This window comes from Vigna unguiculata, chromosome 1, assembly GCF_037176805.1.
Source record: "Vigna unguiculata cultivar grain cowpea cultivar isolate G323 ecotype 2 chromosome 1, ASM3717680v1, whole genome shotgun sequence".
Lineage (NCBI taxonomy): Eukaryota > Viridiplantae > Streptophyta > Magnoliopsida > Fabales > Fabaceae > Vigna > Vigna unguiculata.
Genome location: NC_140792.1, coordinates 40,738,006 through 40,765,085, shown reverse-complemented (window position 1 = coordinate 40,765,085; position 27,080 = coordinate 40,738,006). Strand labels below are relative to the sequence as shown.

Here is a 27,080-nt window from a genome sequence, read left to right as displayed (position 1 = left end):
TTTGAAAACTTAACTTGGTTCACTCGTTGGTTGCCAATCCCAAATCTTATAAATACTTTACCATGTCCCAGAGTTTCTCATCACCGCCTTCAAAAATAATCTCATACTTTCATATAACAAACTCTTTCGAGACACACAACACCTTTTCCGTATTTTATTCGACATGGTAGCGCTGAAGAGACAACGTGGTAGCGAAGGATCTGAGAGCTTAGATTTGGCAAAGTGTCTTATGCTGTTCTCTTGTCCCCAAGAAAGTAACAAGGCAGAAGAGAAAGGTTTTGGATCTCTGGAATTTGAGTGCAAGACGTGCAACCGGAAGTTCTCATCTTTTCAAGCACTGGGAGGGCACAGGGCAAGCCACAAGAGGCAGAAAGTTGAAGGGGAAGAACTGAAAGAACAGGGAAAAAGTCTTAGCTTGTGGAGCAAACCCAAAATGCACGAGTGTTCCATCTGTGGCCAGGAATTCTCTCTGGGGCAGGCTCTGGGAGGACACATGAGAAAACACAGAGGGATCACCAACGAAGCCTTTGTTCCTATTCCTTCTATCGACCAAGTTATTGCGAAATTCCCAGTTCTCAAAAGATCCAACAGCACCAGGGTTATGTGCTTGGACTTGGAGTTACACCTGTAGAGATTAATCATCTTCCTTCTCATGCTTTTTCTAACATGTATTCTTTCAATCTTTTTCTGTAAATTCATCGGTTTATTCTTGTAGATGAATTTTTTAGGCTCCTTGGAGACTATTCATTCTTTATTAATATACATTTGTTTCTCACATACGATTTTTCTATTGTCCAACACACGTAACAATGATAATGATAGCTAACAAACTAACCAATGATAAGCACTTTTGCTGCATAACATTGACAGATAAAAACCTTCTGTGTAACACATGAGTCTGTTGCAGCTACATATACTAAAGGAATACAATTTTCAGATTCTTCCTTTTCATCACTGCCCTTGTTGTAAATTATTTATTAAATATTTTTGAAAAACTACATAGTAGGAATATTAGATATCTATCATGTATCGGATGTTTAAATAGTCGTCGATATTTTAAAAATAATAAAATATTTTACGTAATATATGTATATTAAAAAATATATAATAACTTTTAAATATATTAAATGTTGTAAAAATTAAAATTAAAATTAATGTTTTAAAGTTATTAACATAAAAAATTATAAATTTATCATCATACAAATTAAATATTTTATTAATAAATATTAGACATGAGTATACTTAGATTTATATTGAGATATTGATAGATCATAATTGGATTATGGAGTGCGATGGACAAAGTTATGTAATTTTTTTTTGGAAATTGTTTTTGTACATAATTTCACTTTTAAAAATATTTTAATTACAAAAAAAATTAAATTTTATATTTATAGAAATAATAAAAAAAGTCCTATCGAATGAACTCACAGAATCAATGAGTTGTGATTTCTTTTTCGATCATTAGTCTTTAATTTCAGTTTTCCATTTTGATTGTCGGTTTTAAAGCTGTGGTCGATCTTGAGTTGTTAGAGTATATTGTGGGTATTTATTTATTTATAGTATTTTTTATTGGGCTTTTGCCTTTTAGATAATTAAGGAGGGGCTTATCACAACTTAATCATCGTTTAAGTTTTGTTTTGTGTCTAATTCCTATTTAATTATGCTAAGTGTTGGTTGATTTCTCGACCAAGAGAAATATGAGTGTACAAAAATTTAGAAGGCCCAGAAATTAGATCGACAAGGTCTAAAAGGTGACAAAAAGGTTGAGAAAGTCAACAAAGCAAGATCAAGAAGGCAAGACTCACAAAACTAAACTTAAAAGTTGGACAGACAAAATTCATGGATGCATAATTTTCCTAACTAACAAAAATCATGAATTTAATTTGAATATGTCGATATAGTATATCTATTTTTTACATTAGTATAATTATGATTTAATTATTCGAATAGTACCTACTTTGATAGATGCGTGTTAATCTGGTACACTTTTTTAAAATGTGTTAATTGTATTTTACCTTTTGAAAAAGTGTCAATTACTAAATTGACATACCTCTATCAAAATAGATACCATCTGAGTAATTAAATTTATAATTATAGATTATTATCAACATGGTGATGAGATTATTAATTTCAAAGTCATGTTTAAAATATTTGTGGTTGATGATTTCAAAACCTTTATATTATATGAATATATAGAGAATATCTTTATTGACCAAAAAGTAAACGGTAACAATTGATTTTGTGTACAACAAATAGTATATATATTGTACTTTTTATTTATGCAAAATTTATTCTCACTTAAATTAATTATTAACTTTATATTAAATTTCATTAATATTTTTTAATCTACTAATCATGATACCCCTCAGAAGACTAGGGTAATCATTAGTTTGAATTCACCTAATTAATTAGAGAATTAAAGTTGGTTTTGGGGGTGTCGTCTGTCCTAATTAAAACTAACCCAAACTAAATTAATTAAAGTTAACAATAATTAGTTGGAGAGTATTACAAATTTGTGATTGATAAACTTAATGAAATCGAGTTAAATTAACGATATGAAAATTTTCTCTGACAAATTATTCCGCATAGAGTTTTAAGCTTATTGTTGAATGTTTACTGTTATTAATTGATAACATTATGTACGAATTTTTTGATAAATTATACTCGTTTCTCAAAATAATTAAAATTGTACATATTTAAATAACATGGAGTCCGTTGATCCAAATTGTTTTTGTATCATATTATTGGAATCGAATAAATATATTTTGAAAATTGAAACTGATTCAAACTAATAAAAGATAGTTGTTCCATTTTTGAAGTTTGACTTGCCATATATATACACGAACAGGGATTTAAAAAAACTGCAGAGGCACTGTTTCACTGCACCCACCAAATGTGAAACATAAAAGAAAATTTTGTTTTTGTGACTGAATTTTCTTAATCCATTCATGCACACTTGGCCACAGCACATACATTTTGAACAGAGACCACACTTCTGAATCATATTTTATCATATATATTCTTTTATAAACAACACATTTTATAGTAATCACCATGAACAAAGTTGGTTGTTCAGAAGCTGCTTTCTTTTGAATGCTTTCAGATGCCATTGTTTCCAATATTAAAATCATTATTATTTCTTTTCACAAGAATTCCCTGAAATTATGTCGTCAATGGAACAATTTAGACTTTCATTATTAAATTTACTACTTAATAAAAATATTAAATATCTTTTGAATATGAGAAAAACATCACGTATCAATCATTTTTAAAAACCTTTAAATTAAACGAGTTTAATTTAACCTATAAATCATGATTATAAATATAATCATTAAATGATTCACACCTTCATCGATATAATTAAAAAATAATTTTAAAAAATTATATCATTAATTAAAATAAAATAGCTAATGAGGTGTTTATTTATGCAACCAAAAAGGAAAAAAAAAGCATCTGTTTTATGAGGATTTTAAACTTAAGACTTTAGATTCATGAATTCTACTTATAATAAAATTAAAATTTTTATTTGATTATTTTGTTGTAGTTGATACTCTAATCTGTTCTCAGTTTCAAAATATCAAATCACGTTTGTTTGTTTGAAGTGAAAATGTCCGCGTCGTCGAAATTGACGTCAGCAATTACTTGAGCAGTATGGGCATAGTTGTCTTTTCAAAAAGTCAAAAGCCGGTTCAGTACAAAAAATAGTCAAAGAAACGAAGTCCTCGAGTTTCAGACTTTTAAGTCGCATTTGTATTAATGAAAAATTGTAAATATTATTTTTGTTTTTACCTTTTTTTCCTCTCTTCTTTTTTATCCGAATCCAACTAGAAAAACAAAATATAAAAATTCAATTCAGATTCTAACTTTCATTACAAGAAAAAATTAGTTATGCACGAGAAATGTTAATTTGGTCAAACATCATATTTTGCAAATGTTTCAAGGATGTGTTTGGACCTCAACTTAAAGTCTTTGGAAAATGATTTCTTTTCATTGGATAATATATTTCAAGTTTGTATTTTTTTTTCATTTTTATTCTGTCAAATATTATTAATTTTACGCCATTGTATACGACATATGAAATAATCAAGTACAGGATATTTTCTAGAATTAGATTGGTGAGTCGTATAAGTTCAACAAATTGTGGTTTATGCTTTTTGAATGTTTGACCACCTTATTAAAAAAGCAGTGAAACATATGGTCAATACTATCCTGTTAATATTTATTTTCAAAAAAATAAAAATATATGTATCTCGTTGCTTTCTTTAAATTCAACGTTGTTTTCTTTTTCATGAGTGTGTTACCACATTGTGATAGCAGCATGACAAAGCAATATACACGTGGAAAAGCAACTTACCCCATTCATTCTCTTAAATTCCCATTTTTTTTTGTGTGTGGCACACCAAATCAGTGTATGTCAACGCACGCAGTCCATCTTCAACCTTTACACAATCAAAATCAGATTAAGAAAATATTTTTTTACATTAGATATACTTTGACAACTCATTTTTTAAAATTATTTTTGTTATTAAAAAAAATCAACTTTTATATTTATTAACAAAATAAAATAATAAATATAAAATGGGTATAAAAATTTATTCCATATCAAACTAATAGTACCCATAAAATTATTCAGGTTAAATATGTTTTTATTCCTTAACTTTTAGTAAATTTTGAAATTAGTTCATTTCAAAATTTTGAATCAATTTAGTCATTCATCTTTCGAAATACGTGAATCTAGTCATTTTAATCAAAAATTTTGTTAGATTTATTTAATGTTTCGTATGTATTTCAAAATTGTATTTGAGTTATTTATACTATTTGACACATTTTTGCTTTAATGTTAGTCAAATATTATTATGAAACACGCTTGAAATGTCAAATAAATTTAGCAAAATTTGATTAAAATGACTAAATCCACATATTTTGAAAGATGACTAAATTGGTCTAAAACTTTAAAATAGACTAATTTTAAAATTCACTGAAAATTAAGGAATCAAAAACACATTTAACCAAATTATTCATATTATATATATATATATATATATATATATATATATATATATATATATATATATATATATTATTGATTGTACTTTTTGGTTAATGAATTTGACTTGTGAGTTATAAATGTAGTAATAAAAACGTGGTGTTCCTATCCTCTTATATTTTATATTAAATTTCAGGAGTTTCAAAGAATAATCAACGGACAAAGTTGCAGTTCTTGTTGTAGGGTAGCTAGCTCACTATCCACGACCTCTCAACACGCGGTTTTCGATTCATGAGCACACATTCTTTGGGAAATACCCAAAAGAGACAAACCCTTATGCCAATGTCGCAACGAAATATTTCAAAATAAAAGGGCATTTGTGTCATTTTCTCTTCAAAGTACGACCAGTCGCCACCTAGTCTTAGATCTGTTACTATTAAAGTACACACTTTTTCTTAAATTTCAACCACTGATTGCTACTAATATAAGAAAGCCCTCGTAATTAGTTTATTTAAATCAGTCAAATTCCTTGACTTTTTTTTTTTTTTTTTTGTGTGTGTGGAAGAGCTTTATAAATATAAACCTCCATGTCCATGTTTTACTCACCAATCCCACAACAAAAAACTTTTTTCATATTCTTTCATCTTCTCACCGATCACATCATATTAGTCTAAGGTCTTTTTTTTTTTCTTTCACACACTCTCATCAATATGAAGAGACAGAGAGAAATGGAGGGATTTTCAAGCATAGATTTGGCTAATTGTCTAATGCTTCTGTCATGCCCCCAACAAAAGAAGTTAGAAAGAAAAGATGTTGAGGGTGTGGAATTTGAGTGCAAGACATGCAACCGAAAGTTCTCATCTTTTCAGGCATTGGGTGGGCATAGGGCTAGCCACAAAAGGTCGAAACTTGAGGGAGATGAACTCAAAGCACACGCTATAGCTCTGAGTTTGGGAATTAAGAAACCCAAAACGCACGAGTGTAGCATTTGTGGACAAGAATTCTCATTGGGACAAGCACTTGGAGGGCACATGAGAAGGCATAGAGCTTCTTCCATTAATGAAGATTTTTCTTCAAATAAACATGTTGTTGCAGAAGTAGCAGTTTTGAAAAGATCAAATAGCAGTAGGGGTATGTGCATGGACTTGAACCTAACACCGTTGGAGAATGACTTCAAGTTATTGTTTGGAAAAATGCCACTCAATGCTGCTGCCCTAGTCTGATTCTTTACTCTTCTTTTTTCTTTTGCAATCATTGTATTTAGTTTTCTTCTTTTCAGAATTTGTACAAGTTAGCATATTTTTATTTTTGTTATTTTTTGGATTCGTGTAATGCATTCTTTCAAATTTTTTTAACGTGATTTGTAATATTAGATGAAACAAAGCTGCAACAGTAATTTTGTTGAATTTATCCACATTTTTGTTTCATTTATTTTGTCAAAAAGGCGAGAAAGAAAGACAAATATTTGTAAGGCAAGTTCGTGAAAGAAAAACACTTAAAAAATTACGGAAATGATAAAAAAAAACTGTAAAAATAGCAATCAAATATTGCTTAATGTTGATGGTCAAGGTTCTTGAGAAGGGGGTGAAAACCTAAACAATTGTGGGGCAAGTTCAAAATTGGTTAAAAAAAGCTTAACCACATTTGAGAATCGATGTTCCTAGAAAATGAGGGCAAAAACATAATCAGTAGTTGTAAGATGAGTTCAACAAAAGAAAAACGCTTATAAAATAGAGGAATAACAAACTTACGTACTATCAAGAATTGATGTTCATACTGTGATAGTAAATCTTTTAATCCTATTATTATATTACGACGATAAGAGGTGGATCTGGGCCAAAAGTGTTGGAGGGACTAAAGTAATATAATTTTGAGATCATTAGATTCGATCATTAGTATAATGCTTCAAAAATGACTTCTCTAATCGAATATGTAATCATTAGTATAATACTTCAAAATATAATATTTGAAGAGGTAGAATCATCTTGTTTTAGTCAATAATTTCCTTTTCATCACTCTTAAACAATTAATTTATTCTTTCATTCTTTATCAATATACCTATTTTTTAAATAATACTAAAAAATAATTGATCATAATCTAATAAAAAATTAAGACACATAATTATTAAAAGAAAAAATATATTCATTATTATTTTTTTCTATATTCATAAAAAAAAATGAATACACAAAAAACTTATGAAATAAAAAAAATAATGTTTTCATTATCAAGTAAGACAAGAGACGGGTAAGGAAGATGATAAATGAGAAACATAATGAATTTATGTCTAACTTTTTTTTTCTTTAAAAACAAAAAGAAGACATATAAGATTATGTTAATAAATATTTGGTTTAATTACTCCTTTGATTCATGCTTTCGTTTAACAATGTTAAGTTGGTCCTCCAATTTTTTTTTTAATCTCAATTTGGTCTCGATTTTTGAAAAACTAATGTAATTCGATCTTTTACAATAAATTTCGTTAAATCCCTTGAAACAGATCAATGATCTTCATTAAAATTGAAACTCTTTATATGAATAATTTACTTTGTTGGTGTAATTGACTTAATCCTAGTGTCTATTTTTAAATTAAAACAAGGACCAAAAGATAAATTAAACTTAAATATTTTTATTTTTTATTATATTTAATTTTATTTTATTACGTATTTACATTAAAGATTATGATTAAATAAAAGAAATAATTTTTTTTTTATTAATTTCTAATATATATTACCTACAATTTAAAAAATTTTAAAAATTTTAAATATATTTTTATATTATATATATATATATATATAACTCAAAAAAAATTTCTAAATTTTGGGGGGTCAGGGCCCCTCTCTGCCCCCAAAAAAATCCACCATTAATGATGATACGAAAATATCACGATATGATGATATGACGGTATGACGATTTAGTGATATGATGATGTAATAATAAAATGATAAATTATAAAATTATAATTTATGAAATATATAAAGTTATAAAATAATAAAATTACATGTGAGGACAAAATAAAATAAAATGACAAAATAATAATTATGTTAGTCATTACATCATTAATTAACAAAAGAAAAATCAATCATGATTCAATTAAAAATTTTAAATTTATTGAAAAAAAATAAATTTATTAAGTACTCAGTACTCAATAAATCATAAAGATTTCTCATAAAGATTTATTATAAAGATTTATTAAGACTCCTTATAAAGTTCTCAAAAAACATAATTAAACCTATTTTTTATTACTTTTTTACAAATATAAAAGTTCATTTTTTACGATAATTCTGATTTTCAAGTAAGTTGTGCTTTTGGTGTAAAAGAATATTTTTCTTATAAAAAAATCATTGTCGAATTACTTGAATTTCCTTTTATGTTTTATTTTGTCTGTTGGTGGCTGCTAAGCTTACATGGGAACAGTGCTATAGCAACAGTTTCTACCAGTTACATGTAATTTTGATCTGAATGCACTCAAGGTGGATTAGCTTCTTAGCTGGAACATAACATTAACATTTATGTTGTTAGAATAATTAAAGAAAGAGATAAAGCTAAATTGGTAAAATTAAAATTATCAGATATGACAATAAAAAAAGTAGTCGGAGAGAGTGAAAACAATATTTTGTTTCTACTGATTCTAGAGATACAAGAAAATTACTGATAATATTTGAGAGAATTCTAATTAATCTGTGAACTTTTTCAATTTTTGCATTTTATCAATTTTTCTCTACTCTTTCTCTCTCTCTCTTCTCTCCTGGTGAAACATTGGGCTTACAAGCCCATATACACTAGGCCTTTTTTACCTATAAAAAAAGCTTATGCAATCTCTTTCAATGTCTTCAATAACTTGCTTCTTAACTAGTGGAAAGACATAATATAAGATCATTAAACCAGCATAATATAGATGAGAATCTACCTTCATCCTTTTTTTCTACCTTTATCACATCACATCTCTAATTTCATTATTATAATGACAATTATAGTTTTTATTCTTCCAAATAATCCAAATAATTACAAACTATATATATTTCTTTTTCTTAAAATAGAAAATATTAAATATATTTCTTAAATAAATGAAAAAAAAAATCAAATAAAAGAAGTAAAAGATAAAAGAATAATACTGTTTTGTAAGAAAATTTTTAAGATATTTTTACAATTATTTGTCATGTTCAATACAACACTATCTTCAATATAACCTCATTCATTTAATGCATCTTGTTTTATTCTGAATAAGCATGTTGGACCTCTTTAAAAAAGACGTTGTTGGAGAAGACATTGCTTCATGTTAGTTCCAATGTAGTTGATGCCCACTGTTTTTTGACCTCATTTAAGTAAACCAAAACTTCAACAACTCTTTATGGAAGCACCGATTTAAAAGAGTTTCTAATATTTGTGTCAATTAGTTTGGATGGTGTAATAGAAAATAGGTTTTATTATGTTGTAAGTATATGATAAATTTAAATTTTTTTAATTGAGTTTATGATAAATTTAGGTGATTTATTAAATATTTAATAATTTTTTTTAATTGAGTTTTCCACTCTTCATTTTTCTCTGTTAATATTAGCTTTATTTGTTAATGGAGTGAAGTGCATGTTAAGATGCTGACATGGGTAATGCTTTGTCATGTTACCTATGTTATCTTGTTTAGTTGTCATCCCATATTATTTTTTTATTTTTTATTTTATAATTTATTTTATGATTTTATATTTTATACTTTTATATTTTTATTATTTTAATTCAAATTTTTATAATTATAAAATAATGATTTTATGATTTAAATAAAAATTGAAAATATATTATAATTTTATATTTCATGAAATCATAATTTTATAATTATATAATTTTAAATTAAAATATTAAAATTACAAAATTATAAAATTATACAATTATAAAATTTTAAAATAATAAAATGAGGTGTGACGATAATTGAATAAGGTCAAGTCATATGATAAGATAATAATCACCCAATCACTTAACTTTTACATCACCCCTAATTAGTTAACCGTGAGAACTCAATTAAAATATTAAATTTAATAATACTGACCACAAAAATTTATTTATTAAGAACTCTAAATTTATTAAAAATTTAAAACTTCATAAAAATTAGTCATAAATATATAATTGATTGTGTACATTTCATATAATTATAATATAAAATATTTCTATATATATAAATAAATATATATATATATATATATATATATATATATATACTTGAATTATATAATATATATATAAGATAAAATTATAATATATCACATATTATATTATATTATATTAGTTTATAATTTCTACTTAAAAAAATGAAGATTTGTATTCGAGTCTATTGAATTTTGTAAATGAATATATCCATACATAAAACAAATAATTACTAAAATCATCCGGCAATGAATTGATAAAAAAATGTTCTTTAAAAATTAAAAGAAAATTTTTATTTAAAATTATTGAAAATTAGGGATGGCAATTCGGGATGGGCCAGGCGAACCGGCTCACAGGTCTGCACAAAAAAAATGCGGGACAAATTGGGATGTTGAACCCACTGACCTGTAATGGCCCGTTCGCATAGGCCCGCAGTTCGCACGAACTAAAGGCGAGACGGGACGAACTGATCCGCTAATCCGCTTACAAAATTATATGTTAGTCATTTTTTTGGTTTTCACATCATTCATCATATTGTTTTTTTAAGTTCTTTTTATTTTTATGTTTATGTATAATCATTATATATAAGATAATGATTTTAGTTCTTGAATATGGAATATCTTTTTATGCATTTTTAGGTACATGTCTAGTAAGGTGACATGTTCCTATTATACTTTAGTTGTAATTTTCGTTATTATTTTTCTTGTCTTTGATTAGGTAAACTCATTGGAATTATTTTGATAAAAAATGAATATCAATTATTATGAAAAAAAAAAAATTTATTTTATTCAACAAAGAAAAAATGTTTGGCTCATCACAAATGCGGGTCAGCCTGCGAGACGGGAGGAACCAAAAAAGTGAACCTGATATTAAACTACAGGACGGGTCAACCCAGCCTGCACTTTACGGGTCAAAACGTGAGGTGGACCAAAATGGACTGGACTGACCCGTTTTACCATTCCTATTGGTAATAGAAGAAATTCAATATAACAATTAATGGATACCAAATTTACAAGAAAATTTACAAAGGTGGCAAAAACAATGAATTGTACAAAGATAATCTATTTACGAGAAAAACGAAAAGAGATGATGCCACCTGATTTTATATATATATTACAGATCTTGAGTACTTTTTTTCTCATACAAAATCTAATGTATGACGATGAATATATCTTTCAGAAAATAATCGTACTTTCTTTTTCACAAACTATAAAACACATGCAATGAATAGGAGCGTTTTCTTTTAAAGAGAATTTTGAGTTTAATAATCGATATAATTGATTATTTTTGCCGACATAATAGATAATCTTTTCAGAAAAAAAAGATTCGATGCAAATTTACTCAAGATATAATTAGAGAAGATTCATGCTTTCATTTTGACCAAGTTAATAAATGAGTAATAGAAAAATAAACCAACAACAAGAAACAAAACTATCATAATAAAAATCATCATTTGAATTAACCCATCATACGTTGACCTACTTAGCTAATAATAGTTACACAACATAAATATTTCTTTAAATGGACTAGAACAAAAAATGAATGGTGCATTGTATGTAATCCAATATTCCTTAAGACAGCATTGATCGTATAATAAATTAACCTTTCTTTACCGACACTTTGAATATAAATCACGTTATTCATTTCAACCATGGATTTGAATTGAAAAGCAAAATGTATGTGATGTTATTTTTCACTTATTTGTGTTTATACAGCCAAAGTGCTGGAAAATCTAGACCATTGATGATTTGTTGAATAGAAGTTAATGAAGTGAAAGAATGTGATAGAATATGATTATTATTTTCTGATGAAAATTGACCCTGCTATTAATGAATTCATATTTTTCAACTCTTCCCATAGTTTATGATTAGTTGTAGCCAAAGCCGGCAACCTCTTCATTAGATAACTAGAATCAGACACAAGTACTGAAGTCAGTTACGAAATCATCAATCTCTAAAATAAAAATTATTTCAAGTTGGAATTTAATACAACTTTGGCACACCCTGGATTTATGGATTCTGTTGCAAACTTAATAGTCTACCACTGTTCCAGTCACTAATTTCTGGTTGGACGCATTAATATTTTTCATAACATTGAATTATAAGGTTAACCGAGAGATAAGGTTGGAAATTAATATATGAGAAGCTGTAAGTTCAATTCGACTAACAATTACAATCATTATTGATAATTGAATACGATAATGGAAGAGAGTATGATAATAAGTGATATAATAAATTTAAATCTTAACTCAAAATCGATTTTCAATAACTTTGATAGGTACTAAAATTTAAATCTAATTAAATCTCACAAAAATAAGTTTAACAAGATAAAATTAGTTTGTCTACTTATATAGTATGAACTAATTTTTATCTTTAATCATATAAAATATTCAACCTTTAATCATATAAAGTATCCAACAAGTTATATATGATAGCTTGAATTCTCCTTTGAAAAAAAAAGGAAAGTTACCCTAACAATGAACAAAATATCATTTATTTAATGAGTTAAGGAACATATACACGAGTTGTGAAAGTTATTAAACAACGTTGAACAATTATTGTCTATTATTTAATTTGAATATTGTTAATGGTTCAATAAGCCCGGAATCTTTTGCGGAATGCATGTAGCTAGAAATTCACACATCTCTTTCTGTGCGTGAATATTTGAATCCTTGAGTTCTCATCCAAACCTTTCATTATTGTTAATAACATTAAGAAAAACATTAATTGTGGTTGATATCAGGAGCAGTGATATCCAAATCTTGTGAGAAAAATAAACATATATAAGCTATTTCAGCCCCTCATATTCACGTCATGTAGACCACTTGATGATTCGAGGAAAGTCAAAATTCCCCTATAGTCAACTTCTACAACTCCATTAAGAATATGTGTTACTATCAAAACTTTGCATGCTTACTAACGTTCCAAATTAATGGGTTGGTCGATTTCCTTTCAACGGTCTTGTCACTGTTGTGAAACATGCCCAACATTCAAACAATAAATCATCCTGCAAGTGGCACTGCACTCCAGGTTTTTGTTCCTAAATGACAAGTCCTGTGATTTATGAACATAATGTTTCATGAATATCATCGAATGAACAGTGATGAAGATTTATCAACATATGAATCACCGAAAGCACAGTTAACCGTGTCCATGTAAATCACGTTTTTTTATTGTCCGTTTTAACTGTTAACTGTTTAAGAGTAGAATTTAGGTTGTAAAACAGTATAATTAGGATTTTTATCAACTATAATATTAGTGTATTAAAAGCAAATTATGCAATTATTGTACTTAGGTGTTGATTGAGTGAGATTATCTGCATTAATCAAAAAGACTTGTTTGATTAAGAGAAAAGAAAAAGAGTTGGTAGCAAACAATTATACACTATCGTCATTGCTGACGAATTTTTCTTTACATTTGCTTCACATGGTTGCGACTATAGTACTAGTGGTCGCATGAAAATAAAGAGGATAAATGTTGTGCAGTCCCCATTAGCAAATTAATTCCATGTGTTCATTGTTATTTCCTTCATTATGAAAATCCATTTGCTACTGTGATGAACGAGTCGAAATGGATCACTGTGATCTCAAACTTCAATTCATATATATATAGAATCATGTTAAAGCATGTTATAAAAATCAGTAAATGACAAACCTAGATTTCGATTTTCCTGAATACTGCTACAAGTCTGCAATTAAAAGTGTTGCACAGCTTTGTGATTGTCACTTTTCCTTGTTTCTATATGCTAATTAAGGTATAGGTGTTGTATTTGTAATGAATTGAAGTCGTTGACTTTTCCATTGAACATATATATTGTAGTGGACGTTAAGTAATAATGACGAGTGCATCAACGGTGGCAGAACTTGGACAAAATATTTAGGGGTGTCAAATTAGATTTGTTATATATAATTTTTTTAGTTAGAAAAAAAAAATTTCATTTTTTCTCTTCATTTCCTCTTCTTAAAACAAAGCACACATAATACTAGAATTCAAAAAAATATGACTATTATTCGTTATTATATCATGATACCAAACCATGAATATCATTTTAGATAAGTTCTTCGTACCTCATCAATTTAATTTAGTGGGTATTGTCAAATTTGACGATGCTTTTCCTGCATCACGTTCTAATACATTTTTAAATTCATTATATATAACTCTAGGAATTTTAGAGATTTTTGTTTTTCTTTGTGTTGAATTCTTGGTTCTCATGAAAAGTTAAACGTATATGCATTTTTTTCATCTTTATCACAAACCTTCTTCTTTAAAAAAATAATCAAACTTTTTACTCTTTATCATAATCTTTCTAATATAAATTTATCACATATCACCTATTTAGAAAAAGATAAAATTTATATTCACAAATCACAATTACCACAATGCAAAACATAACAATAGTCATACCACTTTAATTAAATAAGTATAAATTCAAAACTTAAAAAAAAAAATACCATAGTAAGCGGAAAACACAAAATCCCTAAATTTCATAATTAAGCATTATAATAATTTGAGAAAAAGTATAATTAGGGTTCATACCAATTTCATAAAAGAATCCCTAAAATCATAATTAGGTTTATACTAATTTGGGATAAACTTAATTTGAAGAAACATACTAAAAGAATCATAAATCTAACATACATAAATCATAATAAGATACTAACATTGTGAGAGATCAGAATGTATACTTCAATCTCAATCTATGTGTTTCCTAACTTTTGTTTTCCAATCTATCTCTTTGTATTTATTTCTCCTCACACACTTTCATGATAATCTCTTTTATAAATCAATATCTCCATTAAATTTTTTATTTTACTTTTATTATAATTTCCATAATATAAATAATATATAAATATAATTTAAATATATATATATATATATATATATATATATATATATATATTATATATAATAAATTCCAAAAAAAAAATTGGGGGAGCCATAGCTCCCCTGTGTCATTCAATAGTTCCGTCACTGTGCATCACATACAGCCAAAATTACAATAGTATTGACTTTCATTTTATTTTCAAAAAATGGTTTAATTTTAAAGGTGAAAATAACAAATCTGTTTAAGACACTTTGTGGAGGGTGATATGAGATACAAATTAAACTGTGACTTTGAGAGGAAGATAAAAATAAAAGAAAATATTATATAAAAAAGTCCTAATTGTATCTATTTTTAAAACATTTATTTTATAAATAGTTTTGATAGAATTAATAAACTTTGGACCATAATTAATTATTGAGAATAAAATAAGTACTTTTATAACAAAAAAACTGCAGTCCCTCATGTTTAATGAATTTTGAAAATAGTTGCTCTTCGAAAATTTATACTAATTTAGTTTATCATCTTTAGAAATGCGTGGATTTAATCCTTGTTACCAAATTTTGCCAAATTTTGTTAAGTTTATTTAAAATTTTAAATGCATTTTATGATAATATTTGAGTTGACATTAAAGCGAAAATGTGTCAAATGGTATAAACAATTCAAATACCATCATGAAATACGCTTGAAACGACTGATAAACTTAACCCTTGACCAAATTTTGTTAAAAGGACTAAATTCACGTATTTTAAAAATGAATGACTAAATTGGTTGAAAGTTTTAAAGATGGACTAATTCCAAATTTCACTAGGACCAAAAACATATTTAATCCATTACGTAAATCTTTGGATAAGTTTTTGGTGGAAAAAAAAAATTAGACTCGTAAAAATCGGTAATTCGGTATGTTTGTCTTAATTCACTACGGGTTGATTATTTAGTGAGTCAATCCAATTCGGCTTATTTATTAACAAGTCAAAAAAATTTGAATCGAATCTGGTCCATCACGGGTTATAGGTTAAACGGGTTGACTCACTTAATTAAAAAATATATAATTTTTTTCTTCAGTAAAAAAAAAGTAAATTATAATTTTGATTAAAATCTAAATAAAATTCAATACAATCCAAATAAGACAATCAAAAAGGATGTTAAACTCGAAATACAAACCAAAATCACAAAAATTCAAATTACCAATGTGTTAAAAAAAAACAAAACAACATGATCCAAATGCAAAGTCCAACATAATAAAAAAATACTTGTGTGACTCTTTATTTGCGGGTTGGTGGCCCCACCTTGCTTACAACATGTTCAACCTGAGTGAGCTGGGTTCTTAGTAGGTCGGGTCAAAAGTTAATTTGAACTGAAATTTGTAAGAAAATTTCAACCCAACCTGATCCGAATCCATGGTGAGTCAGGTTGGCTCATGGTTCCAACCCATTTGCTCTAAAAAAAATCAAGTAATTTGAATTCCTCTTAAGAAAATGACTTTTACGTATACACAATAATATAAACTTATTAAAAATATTAAAATTTAATTTTCCTTTTCATTTTCTTATCATTTAAGCATTTTTTTGAAAAAAAAAATCCACGAATAAGCTATATTAGTCTATTATTATATATTCTCTCTTTTACACTTATTATTAACATTAATTTCACTTTTCCCTAATTAATCGTAGTCGAAAATAATAATGTTTTATTATATCTGGATGGTGTGTCTCATGTGTGGAAGATGAGACTCTCAAGAACTGGATTATTATCTCGTAGTAAAAGAATTCTAAGTTTCTAAGACAAATCGAGAGAAGATATATCTGTATAATGTTTTCTAATTCTAACATCCATAAAAGTTTAAAAGATATTAATTGTGTATGATAGTAATAGAATGATGAAAAAGAATTGAATGAATACTCCCTATAGTGTATTTTTAAGTATTTTTGAATCCATAACATTTAGTTATGCAAAATATATATATTTTATTTAAAATTAAATTTTTATAAAGATAATCGATTATCATATTATATTTAAATTGTTCGACAATCTTTAAAAATATAATTTACTCTTAATATCTTAAAGATGCTTTTTAAATATGTTGAAATTCAAGTACTACAGGCTGAATATCCAAATATTTTGGACCAAATAATTAGAAATAACATTCTAAATCTCGTAGGATATATTTCTGTCTTACAATGTTCGAAACTTATGTCCACAACATTGGATGTCATAAAAACTTTGGTACCAGAATGATCTTGAAGTATATTAAGAAAAGGAAAGGCAGAAGTATCTGTGTAGTAATTAGGGTTTCTTTACAACGTGTCACAAAACTAATTAATATAGAGAATAACAACCTTATAGTCATCAAAGACCTTTCTATGGACATTAAGTGATGACTCAACCATCTGTGAAATAACAAATATGAAAACTCTCTATCTACTTAATAGGGTTTTCTACAACATTAACAAATAAGAACTCAATTAATCCAATGAAAATTTGCAAGTAATATCCAAAAAAAGAAAAGAAATTAAAACGTCAACACTTAATCCAAAAGTTAGTGATAGCTGTAAAAGCAAGTCCCTTACGCACAACACATGAAACTCAGCTTCTTGCTCTATAAGAGACAACTCATTTGTGTGGCATGTATCCTAATTCTTAGACAACTAATTAATTAATGAGGATTAACATCAGGTTAGATTTCAAATCCTAAAATGTACCTTAATATACTATTTTTGCCTATTCTGTTACTATCTTCATAGCATAAGAAATATAACAAACCCTATCTACATTGAACCGGCCAAGATATTGCAATCTAACAATTTTCTATTGATCTTTTTGGTCAAAAAGTTTAAATTCTTCGTGCGTATGTCAACAAAGTTCCCAATAAAAATACGACTAATTAGTTTACGTGTCCTCGCCATGAAACTATAGCTTGTTTGATTAATTAAGTTAAATATTTTTTTTTGTACCACGTTGCTTGTTAATCCGTGAGTTAATACATAATTGTGAATCGATGAATTACGCATTCATCGTGATCACATCTACTTTGCTCACGAAGCTCACCGTCATTTTTTTATTTCATTCTTCGCGAAATTTATCCACGAATACTGTATTAACTGTGAGCTTACGTTGAAAGAGTCTAGTTTATCCACGAATGTGAACAAATTTGTCGTACTAAGTTTTTGAACTAAAAGAGTTTCATTTGCTCATTCAAATTAAAATACACCTGAAAGTCACCATAAAAAAGGTTTGCTTTTTAATAGATAAACATATTTAGATTCAATGGTTGTTAAATTCTATCGTCACGTTTAGACTTCTTAGAAATCAAACAAAGATAGGAAAATCGACATAATTACTTAAAAGACCAGATAAAATAGATTTACAATATATATATATATATATATATATATATATATATATATATATATAAATGAGTTTAAATTTTATCATATAAATTATTTTTGTAAGACTAAATTAGGTTAAGATGGTATCAAATCAAATGAGATTTGTTATTTGGTGTATTTATGATTTTCTATAGTTTTTCAGAATAAATTATAGTGAAAATTTCATAATTTTTTTTTTCAAATATTTAATTTTTTTAATTCGTCGTGATGTTGGTTTCCACAATATTAATTAAATTACTTAAATATGAGATAAGATAAATTTATAATATATAAGTATGTACAATTTTTATCATACAAATCCATTTTTTAAGGTTCAATTAGGTTAAAAGGATTTACAAAATTGTTCCGGTATATTTAATAGTTTCATATTTCTTAAGAGTCGAAATCAAGTATAATTTAAAAACTCATTCTTTTTTTCACCTTCTGAAAAGTCTTTTAAAGATAAAATTGTAACGAAACTTCATAATTCAAAACGAATAATAACTTTGACAACAGAGTATAAAACAAACTCAAAATCTGAAGAATTAACCACGCTAATTACTTGGCACATTGATATAGTAGGTTACAGGCAGGCATGATTCAGAATCTTGGTATCTGCTAAGAGCTTGACACACGTACCACGTACTAAAGCTTGAAGATGACACTTCATTCAACCCTATCAAATATTTCTTTCATTCTCAAACTCATCTTTACTTGTTCAATAAATGGGGCGCATGATTAGGGCACTTAGCCTTCAATCTGAGGTGATATAGCCTCAGCTAATCTTTCACCTTCCCAACAAGCAAAATCAACCTAACACGTGCTCAATCCAAATCTTAATAAACACACTTAACTACCTCTGACTCATCACTATAACAACCATATATGTTCCTGTGTATTAAAAACACTTCATTATTATTTTTAATTTGCCATTTCTCACTTTATTACATTTTTGTCTTTTCCTTCTCTATGGATCTGTTTGGCATTCAAAATTGAAAACAAAAGAAGGGAGTGGTGACACATACACAATTGAACAACAGGTACAGGACTCTAGTAATAAAACACCCTAACCAAACAGGACATTAATCCTTTGGTATACCAAGAAGGATACAACGTAGGGCACATGTTAGGGTAGTTGGTTGGTACCATTGTAAGCCAAAACCCCACACCACGTGTCTCTTCAATTTTAAAAAATCTCTTTTGTAGAAAGTCTTATTAAAATATATTTATATCACATAACATAAGTTTTTAAATTAGGAATTGAGCACTTAAAAAAGTTGAAAATTATGCTGTGAAATTTAACATCTTTTAAAATTAATTCTCCTTTAACAAAGCTAACTGAGTTAGTTCTCTACCAAACAAATCATCCTATGTTTCGCTTATTGGAATTTTTTTACAAAGTACCATGTGAAACAATAAATTTTAGAATTCAATTGTAATAAACATCCACCACGTGTTAATGGAAGAATAAAAAAGAAACAATGACAAAACTAATGTTTTTATTCCAACCTAAATCAGTAGAAAAATTTAATGTAATTTTTCATTTCATGTATAAAGTTGTAGATATTTAATTCAGTTTTGAAAATACAGATATTCATTAAAATATATTCCAATTCAATTCTTTATGATTCAAGTTTGATAATCAAGTGATAATATATATATATATATATATATATATATATATATATATATATATATATTAAATATATTTTCTCTATGTCAAAATAATTGATCTTTTCATCTTCTAATAAATACTATGTTTTATTCTCTTTAATATTTTCTTAAATTAATTCTTTTCTCTTTCTTGTTCAAAGTAATATATTTATGAAAAAAATATCTATAAAAATTTAAAATAAGAATTAGTTTTCGTAAATGTTTTTTAATGTATTTTATTTTATTTTTTATTTTTTATATTTCATATTCTTATTTGTCAGCTAACTACTCAGTTTTTGTAACTTAAAAGAGTATCATAATGAGTGATGAAAAGTTAAAAATAATGTATAAATTTTTTATTATTATTTTACATTTTACATTTTAGTAATTATTTCTCATTATAATAATAATTATATATTTTTTAGTTACGTTTACTATTTTTAAATATCATAAAAAGTGGATAGTATTTCCACAAGTTTTAATGAAACCATTTTTTTAATATTAATTATTGTTTATATATAATTATATTACATTCATTCATCCTTAAATTTAGGTAATATATAAAAAAGTTATGATATATATAATCATTATGTCATTACCAGGAGAATTGTATTATTGTGTGTAATTAATTGTGATTACGAGGATAATAAGAGACAGAAAGGACCTTACCAAGTACAAAGTCTCCCCTGGCCGTTGGATGCAGTACCGTACAAAGCTGATAGGTGTACGGTTATGATTAGAGTGGTTCAGTTACTTTAACCACTACAGCCACATTTCTTTGCTCTTGCAAATGCGTAAAGGCCACAACACCCACGACTGCAAAATCAATCATTAATTAAGAGTTTTAACATTTTTATATATTCATCTTCTGATCTCTGAAATCTCTCTTCTATTCAGTTCAGATTTCGAAAAGATTCTTCTTTCAAAAAACTACTCTTTCCACATTTCTAAATCTGTAAGACCAATGAAAACCAATCACAATAATACTTGTAATTTTTTTAGGTTTTTTTTTTAATCATACCATTTTAAAAGCAGCCTGAATATATATAATACATATAATATTTTAATAATTACTATTTCAAAAATCATAAAAAAGAATTACCCACTCGTTCTTTCCTCTGGAATCTTAAATCTCCGTACATGTATAAATTTTGATAGCCGCATAAATCTTTGGTTTTCCGGGGAATACCAACCCAAGCTTTCTCTGCATTCTTTCTCAATCCACCGAACCAAGCAAAGTTAATAGGACCTTCTGACTCCGAGTTATTCTTTCTCTTCTTACCCTCTCTCATTACATCATAAACCAAAAATAAAGGCTCAAATCACCACTGTTAAACTCAAACCTTGGTCCATTCTTGTAAGTCATCTTCCAACCCTGGTTTATAGGGTAGCTTCATCGGTTTACGTTGTCCTTTCTTGTTAGCATCACTAGTAACTACTATCACTACATTCTTTGCTCTTTTTTCATCTCTTTTTCTTTTCAAAATTGTGAAGCACGGTCTCTTTTATCAATGTCGTTGACTCACTTTTCAGTAACCTTTCGAACTCAACCTTTTGTTTGCATTTTGTTCCACATGGTAATTGGTAACTAATACCATGCTTGTAACTTAGTTCTTTATTCTCTGCATCTTATTCTTCGTCACCGTTCTCAAAAGACTTTCAGATTTCACTTTTTCTTTCGGTTTGTATTTCATCAAGTCAATTAATGATCAAATTATGCTTCCAAGAGTTTTTCTTTACGACAAGAGGAAGTCAGAAAAGCTACACTTTTTCAATGGACGTTCATCGAGATCACAAACTTGCTTCTAATTATGACCAAGCATAGAGAGGAAGGAAAAAGTACCAAAACCCAAACCTTTTTACGGTTCTTTAATAGTTCATATCTTCACTATTTTCTGTAAAGTGCAAAACTTTGCGTAACTCAAAGAACCCAACCTTTTGTCTATTTTTCATGTAGGTTATATGGTTTTTTATTCTTGTGTTTGGCTCAAAAGCTGTCTCTGTTTCCCCTGCAACTAGTTCTTTTATATTGCAGTTGAAAACCGCTTGTTTAAGATTTTTAAACACTGACATAATTTTCTTGGATAAGTAAATAAATATCTGGATCCACATAATTTTGTTTATTTTTGTTTTCCATGTATGACATCCCGTAATTAGTAAAAAATCCCCCAAATGGAATTATAAAACATTCCCTCTAGGATTTGGATGATCTAGATCTTAAACGTTGCCGCCACCTATGTTTCCTTTATCGTTTGGTCATTTAATTGCTTTCTAATTTGTCTCAGTTTTAAGTCATCGAAGGTGGAGGAGCAATGAGGACAGAGTCGAAGAAGTTATCCAAGGTTCATTTTCTTTCTTTTTCCTTTTCATTTTCATCTTCTCTCGTTGATCGCGGAAACGGTTATTTATTTTAATTCTAATTTTGGGGATGCAGTCTTGGCCCAAATTAGCCGTGAGGAAGTGGCTCAATACGAAGAACAGTGCTGAGAAGTTTCAGTCAGACTACGATGCAACAGGTGAAACGCGATTCTTCAATTGTTGTAATCGGTTTTCGCTTTTGGTGTTGAAACTTGACTTTGAGTTTGTTTTCTTGTATGCGTGGACGCAGCAACTGGAATGGAAAGAAGAAAGAGTTGCTCTGACGAAGATCGTTACGTCACCGTACTGGATGATGATTTCTCAGGTAATTTACGAACAGTCACACGTATAAGTCGTGTGTTGATTTTGAATCATGATGATGAGTTTAAGCCTAACGTGAATTTGATTAATTAGGTTTAATAGTAGTTGTTACTTATAATTGGTGGATTTGTTTTGAAAGAGGGGAAGAGTGGGATGAAAGGTTTGGTGCTTGGGAAGCAATCAAGTCCTGGGAGTGGCACTGGGGCTATGAATCTTAGGTAATACTTGCATCAAACCCTTCGTTCAAATAATGTGTGTAGTTATTTTAGTAAATAAATTATTGAATTGTGAAAAAATGATTGTGGAATTTATAGGATGTTCGTGGGAACGTGGAATGTGGGAGGGAAATCACCCAAGGAAGGTTTGAGTTTGAGGAATTGGCTCACGTCTCCTTCCGAGCCTCACATCTATGTTATTGGGTATGCTAATATCTCTTTCTTTTCTTTCTAATCAAATAATTCTTATTTTCTTTTCTTTTTCAACATTTTTTTTTCTGACCAACTTATTTCCTCTCTACCAACCATATATAAATACATATTTATTGTCATTTTTAATTCATTTCCTAACATAAATTCGAATCATTTTTTATTTTAAATTATTTCATTGAGTATTATTCATCAAAATCTCTTTATTTAAACTAAAAGTTTATCTTAATTATATTATTTATAAGTCATTATCACTTAATTCTTTATACTAACATATATTTAATGTTAACAGCCACATGTTGCAAATTATTTATTAAAAATATAGGTATTACTTTGTATCGTATTTGAACTGCAATATCTTTATTTAATAACTTGTTGCTTGATGTTTGCTGCTAAATAATTGCATATTTTAAAACACTATTAATGAGACTTTAAAATTCTTAAATCATCAAATGTTTGTGACAAATAGAAGAAGACCAAACCGTCAGAGTATAAAATCAAAAGAATGGACTATAGTGTTATAGTGTGTGTATGTGTATATATATATATATATATATATATATATATATGTATATATATATATATATATATATATATATTTAAAATTCAGAATTATACATTGAAATTGGATATACAATAATTTTGCAACTTCACAAAACCGTGATTACTTCTAATTGTTCTTTTCTATCGAAAACATTGTTGAATGAGAAATCTCAGAACGGTTACAGCATCAAAAGTTGACCTTAGCTTATTCTGGAACCCTACCAGACTTTACACATTTTATATTTTAATATTCTACAGTACCTCATGCTATCAGTTTTACTCCCTCAGTAGTATTAGTAATACTTAACCTTCAGACTTCAACAGTGTCGAATTTGTCGTAGAACTAATATCTTTATTTATTATTTATAAAGTTCAATACAGTAATTATTATTTTTATTAATTATAATGTCATGTATTTTCTAATATTTTAATAACTTATTATGTTAAATGAAAAGATAAATGAATAAAATAGAAAATTCAATAATAAGGATTATTGTGTATTTGTTAGTTGGTGCAAAATTAACTTGGAAAGACAGATAGATAAGAAGGAAAGTGGGCGTAGTACTAATTTTGACTAGCATTTTTGTGGAGTTGTCTTCATTTGATTTATTGGCGTGAATGTTGTTAGGTTCCAAGAAATCGTACCGCTAAATGCGGGCAACGTGCTTGGGCCGGAGGACAGTGGCCCAGCAGCGAAGTGGGTGGGCCTTATCCATGAAGCCTTGAACATCAACAACTACGACGACGATGAGAACAACCGTGACGACGACCATAAGGAAAAGTTTCCTAAGACTCCACGACGCTATTGCTTAGCAGCAAGCAAGCAAATGGTTGGTATTTTCTTGTGCGTGTGGGTTCGAGCGGATCTTTGCAACCATGTTTCCAATTTGAAAGTGTCCTGTGTTGGCAGAGGCATCATGGGTTATCTTGGAAATAAGGTGACTGAAATTCGAGTTTCTAATTACGTTCTCATGACATGCAATTCTCGTAATTTTTTTCATCACTCAAAAATGGCTCTACTATAGTAAGATAGTGGTGGACACTAGACGTTTGTTTTTTGTTCTGATTGGGATGTGACATAAAAGTTGTGGACAAGTAGAGTGTGCAATTTTTATTTACTTGTTCTGCTTGTTAACAGGGTTCAACATCGATTAGCATGACATTGTACAACACCACGTTCTGCTTCGTTTGCACCCACTTGGCTTCTGGGGAGAAATTTGGTGACGAATTGCGAAGAAACTTGGACGTCTCGGAAATCTTGAAGAAAACCAAATTTTCTCACTCCTTTAAATCTCCTCCTCATTCTCTGTCTCCTGAGAGTATTCTGGAACACGAGTGAGTCCTTTACTTATCCAATTTTTACTTTTTTGTTTTAGTTTCTTTTAATCTGTTCTGATCATCATTTGAATTTTCTTGGAATGTGTATAGTAATATTATTTGGCTCGGCGACTTGAATTATCGACTAGCTGCTGGCTATGAGGATACACATGAACTACTAAAGAAGAATAATTGGCAGGCATTACTAGAGAAGGATCAGGTTTGCTATGATTTCTGGTGTTTTAGTTTATTACTTAAAATCTCTTTGCTAACACTGTATATTTTGTTGGCAGCTAAGGATAGAGCAGAGGGCTGGTCGAGTATTCAAAGGTTGGAATGAAGGGGACATATACTTTGCTCCTACTTACAAATACTTGACCAATTCTGATCACTATGTCGCACAATCCTCCAAATCCAGGGAAAAACGACGAACTCCTGCTTGGTAAGATTTGGGAATTCTACAGTCCTTTGAAATGTAACATTAATTATATGATTACTATTGTATTGCTAGTTCTTTTAACGGAGACAAAATTGGTTGTGCGGGATGTGAAATCAGGTGCGATCGAATTCTTTGGAAAGGAGAAAGGCTGAATCAGATGTGGTATGTTCGGGGAGAGTCCAAGTTCTCAGATCACAGGCCAGTTTATTCACTATTCTCTGTTGAAGTGGACTTGACGAGCAAGAATCGAGTTCCCAGGTCCTGTACATTAAAACCCTTGACAAGTACTGCGTTGTCATCAACTTCTTGTGCTGCTAAAGTCCAAGCAGAAGAACAACTCTTCCTGCTAACGAGAGCTCAAAGTTGCATCGACACAGTTCCCAGGTTTTAAATCCGTAAGAAGACACTAGGCAGAGGTAGTTTTCGGATCGATACCACCTTCAAGTGCAAACGCGGCTCAAGATGGTGCACTTAGGTATATATTCATGTCTTTTGGGTATTCATTTTTGTGTACCCTAACAACCCCTAATGTTTTTTGTGGGGACTAGTTAAGAGGTTTGTGTTGGAACTATGGCCAAACACCTCGACTTCTCAAGCGACTAGGATAGCTGTCAGTATACTATGAATAACTCAGAAAATTTTGAAGAAGAAAATGTTGATTGATAATAGTTGTAAATTTTAAATTGTAATCATAGCAATACTTATTATTATTGTATCGATATTTGTTAATACAATGTTCAACTTGTATTATTCGTATAGAATAAGCATTGATGATGTTTGTCACTAAGCACTGGAAAGGTTATTTTACATTTTTTAAAGGTGTTTTTATTTTATTATTGTTGTTGTTTTCTCTCGTGAATATTCTTTAATTATTTGAATCAAATATTAATTTTGTTCGTAATGACTATTTACAGGAACCGGTTATATCCAAGAAAATAAAGTCTACACTTCATGAAAAGAAAATATTCAAATGAAAAAACTAATAAAGAGTAAAGATATGATAACAAAATATTGAAAAGCAAATGTAATTATTTTGGGAGTTTAAAAATAATGAAAATACTTTTTGTTACTTCTATAAACTTAAATCACCAAATGAATTTTTCACTTTACTAATGGTGTTGCTATACTTGCTAGTCATAGTTTATTCTATCTAAAGCACACGTAAGAATCCCTCCTCTCCTCTTCTTTGAACCAACAGTCTAATTCTTTTCACCTTTTTGAAACTTTTTGTCGTGTTGGTCTTTCCAGAATCAGGCATTTTGGCTACAAAAGAATCCTGGATTTTTGAAGGACGAGACCTTGCTTTTATGGAAAACTCTCTGGTGCATCTATTTTTCCAATAGGTTACAGGCAGTGAAGGTTTCATAACATATCTTGAGAGGAATGTCCTGAGCCAATACTTCTTGGTAAAACTGTTCATGCTTTTAGTTGTAGTCATTTTATTGAACAGTTATTTGACCCAGTTGCTGCTTCAACAAGCACTTCAAATCTTCAAGCACAAGTTTCCTCTATTAGTGTTGATACGAGTAAATAGTTTGGGTTGTAGACACTTTTCCTCATTGATTATCAACTACAACGCTGGTGTGTAAATATTTCCTCAATTGTGGACAAATCATCCTTGTTGAGAATAAAAAGGAACCATGAAACATATGTATAGCTAATTATGTTAGGGTAATTTATTTTAACACAATGGTCTTGTTCATAGTGCATTTTTTAGTCCT

At 28.4% G+C, this 27,080-nt stretch overlaps 2 protein-coding genes and 1 pseudogene across 6 annotated transcripts; all 3 read left to right on the top strand.

The window, feature by feature from the left end:
* Positions 1 to 58: 58 nt before the first annotated feature.
* On the top strand, positions 59 to 777 carry LOC114167024 (zinc finger protein ZAT11-like). Its single transcript, XM_028051967.2, has one exon. The coding sequence runs from the start codon at positions 164 to 166 to the stop codon at positions 629 to 631; it is 468 nt and encodes a 155-aa protein (XP_027907768.1). The 5' UTR covers positions 59 to 163; the 3' UTR covers positions 632 to 777.
* A 4,821-nt stretch (positions 778 to 5,598) lies between these two features.
* LOC114166950 (zinc finger protein ZAT11 pseudogene) lies at positions 5,599 to 6,393 on the top strand (annotated as a pseudogene).
* Positions 6,394 to 21,125: 14,732 nt separating this feature from the next.
* LOC114176714 (type I inositol polyphosphate 5-phosphatase 8-like) lies at positions 21,126 to 27,059 on the top strand. Of its 5 annotated transcripts, XR_014994920.1 has the most exons (12): positions 21,126 to 21,313; positions 22,242 to 22,298; positions 22,391 to 22,472; positions 22,565 to 22,639; positions 22,775 to 22,853; positions 22,950 to 23,054; positions 24,232 to 24,541; positions 24,742 to 24,938; positions 25,032 to 25,140; positions 25,214 to 25,362; positions 25,477 to 25,834; positions 26,608 to 27,059. XR_014994920.1 is itself a non-coding variant. In XM_028061845.2 (11 exons), the coding sequence occupies exons 2-11, from the start codon at positions 22,269 to 22,271 to the stop codon at positions 25,748 to 25,750; spliced, it is 1,410 nt and encodes a 469-aa protein (XP_027917646.2). In that variant the 5' UTR covers positions 21,127 to 21,313; positions 22,242 to 22,268; the 3' UTR covers positions 25,751 to 26,146. The 5 variants fall into 5 exon arrangements, 4 of the variants coding, with proteins under 4 accessions (XP_027917646.2, XP_085529139.1, XP_027917654.2 ...); XM_028061845.2 differs by lacking the exon at positions 26,608 to 27,059 and having other exon boundaries at positions 21,127 to 21,313; positions 25,477 to 26,146; XM_085673013.1 differs by lacking the exons at positions 21,126 to 21,313; positions 26,608 to 27,059 and adding an exon at positions 21,436 to 21,533 and having other exon boundaries at positions 25,477 to 26,146.
* The last annotated feature ends 21 nt before the right edge of the window (positions 27,060 to 27,080 follow it).

Bases quoted from the DNA above. Each gene is read 5' to 3' on its own strand.
- LOC114167024 (XM_028051967.2), top strand. From the start codon at position 164: ATGGTAGCGCTGAAGAGACAACGTGGTAGCGAAGGATCTGAGAGCTTA.
- LOC114176714 (XM_028061845.2), top strand. From the start codon at position 22,269: ATGAGGACAGAGTCGAAGAAGTTATCCAAG. The intron at 22,854-22,949 runs GTAATACTTGCA...TGGAATTTATAG, and splicing joins ACTGGGGCTATGAATCTTAG to GATGTTCGTGGGAACGTGGA. The intron at 24,939-25,031 runs GTGAGTCCTTTA...GAATGTGTATAG, and splicing joins GAGAGTATTCTGGAACACGA to TAATATTATTTGGCTCGGCG.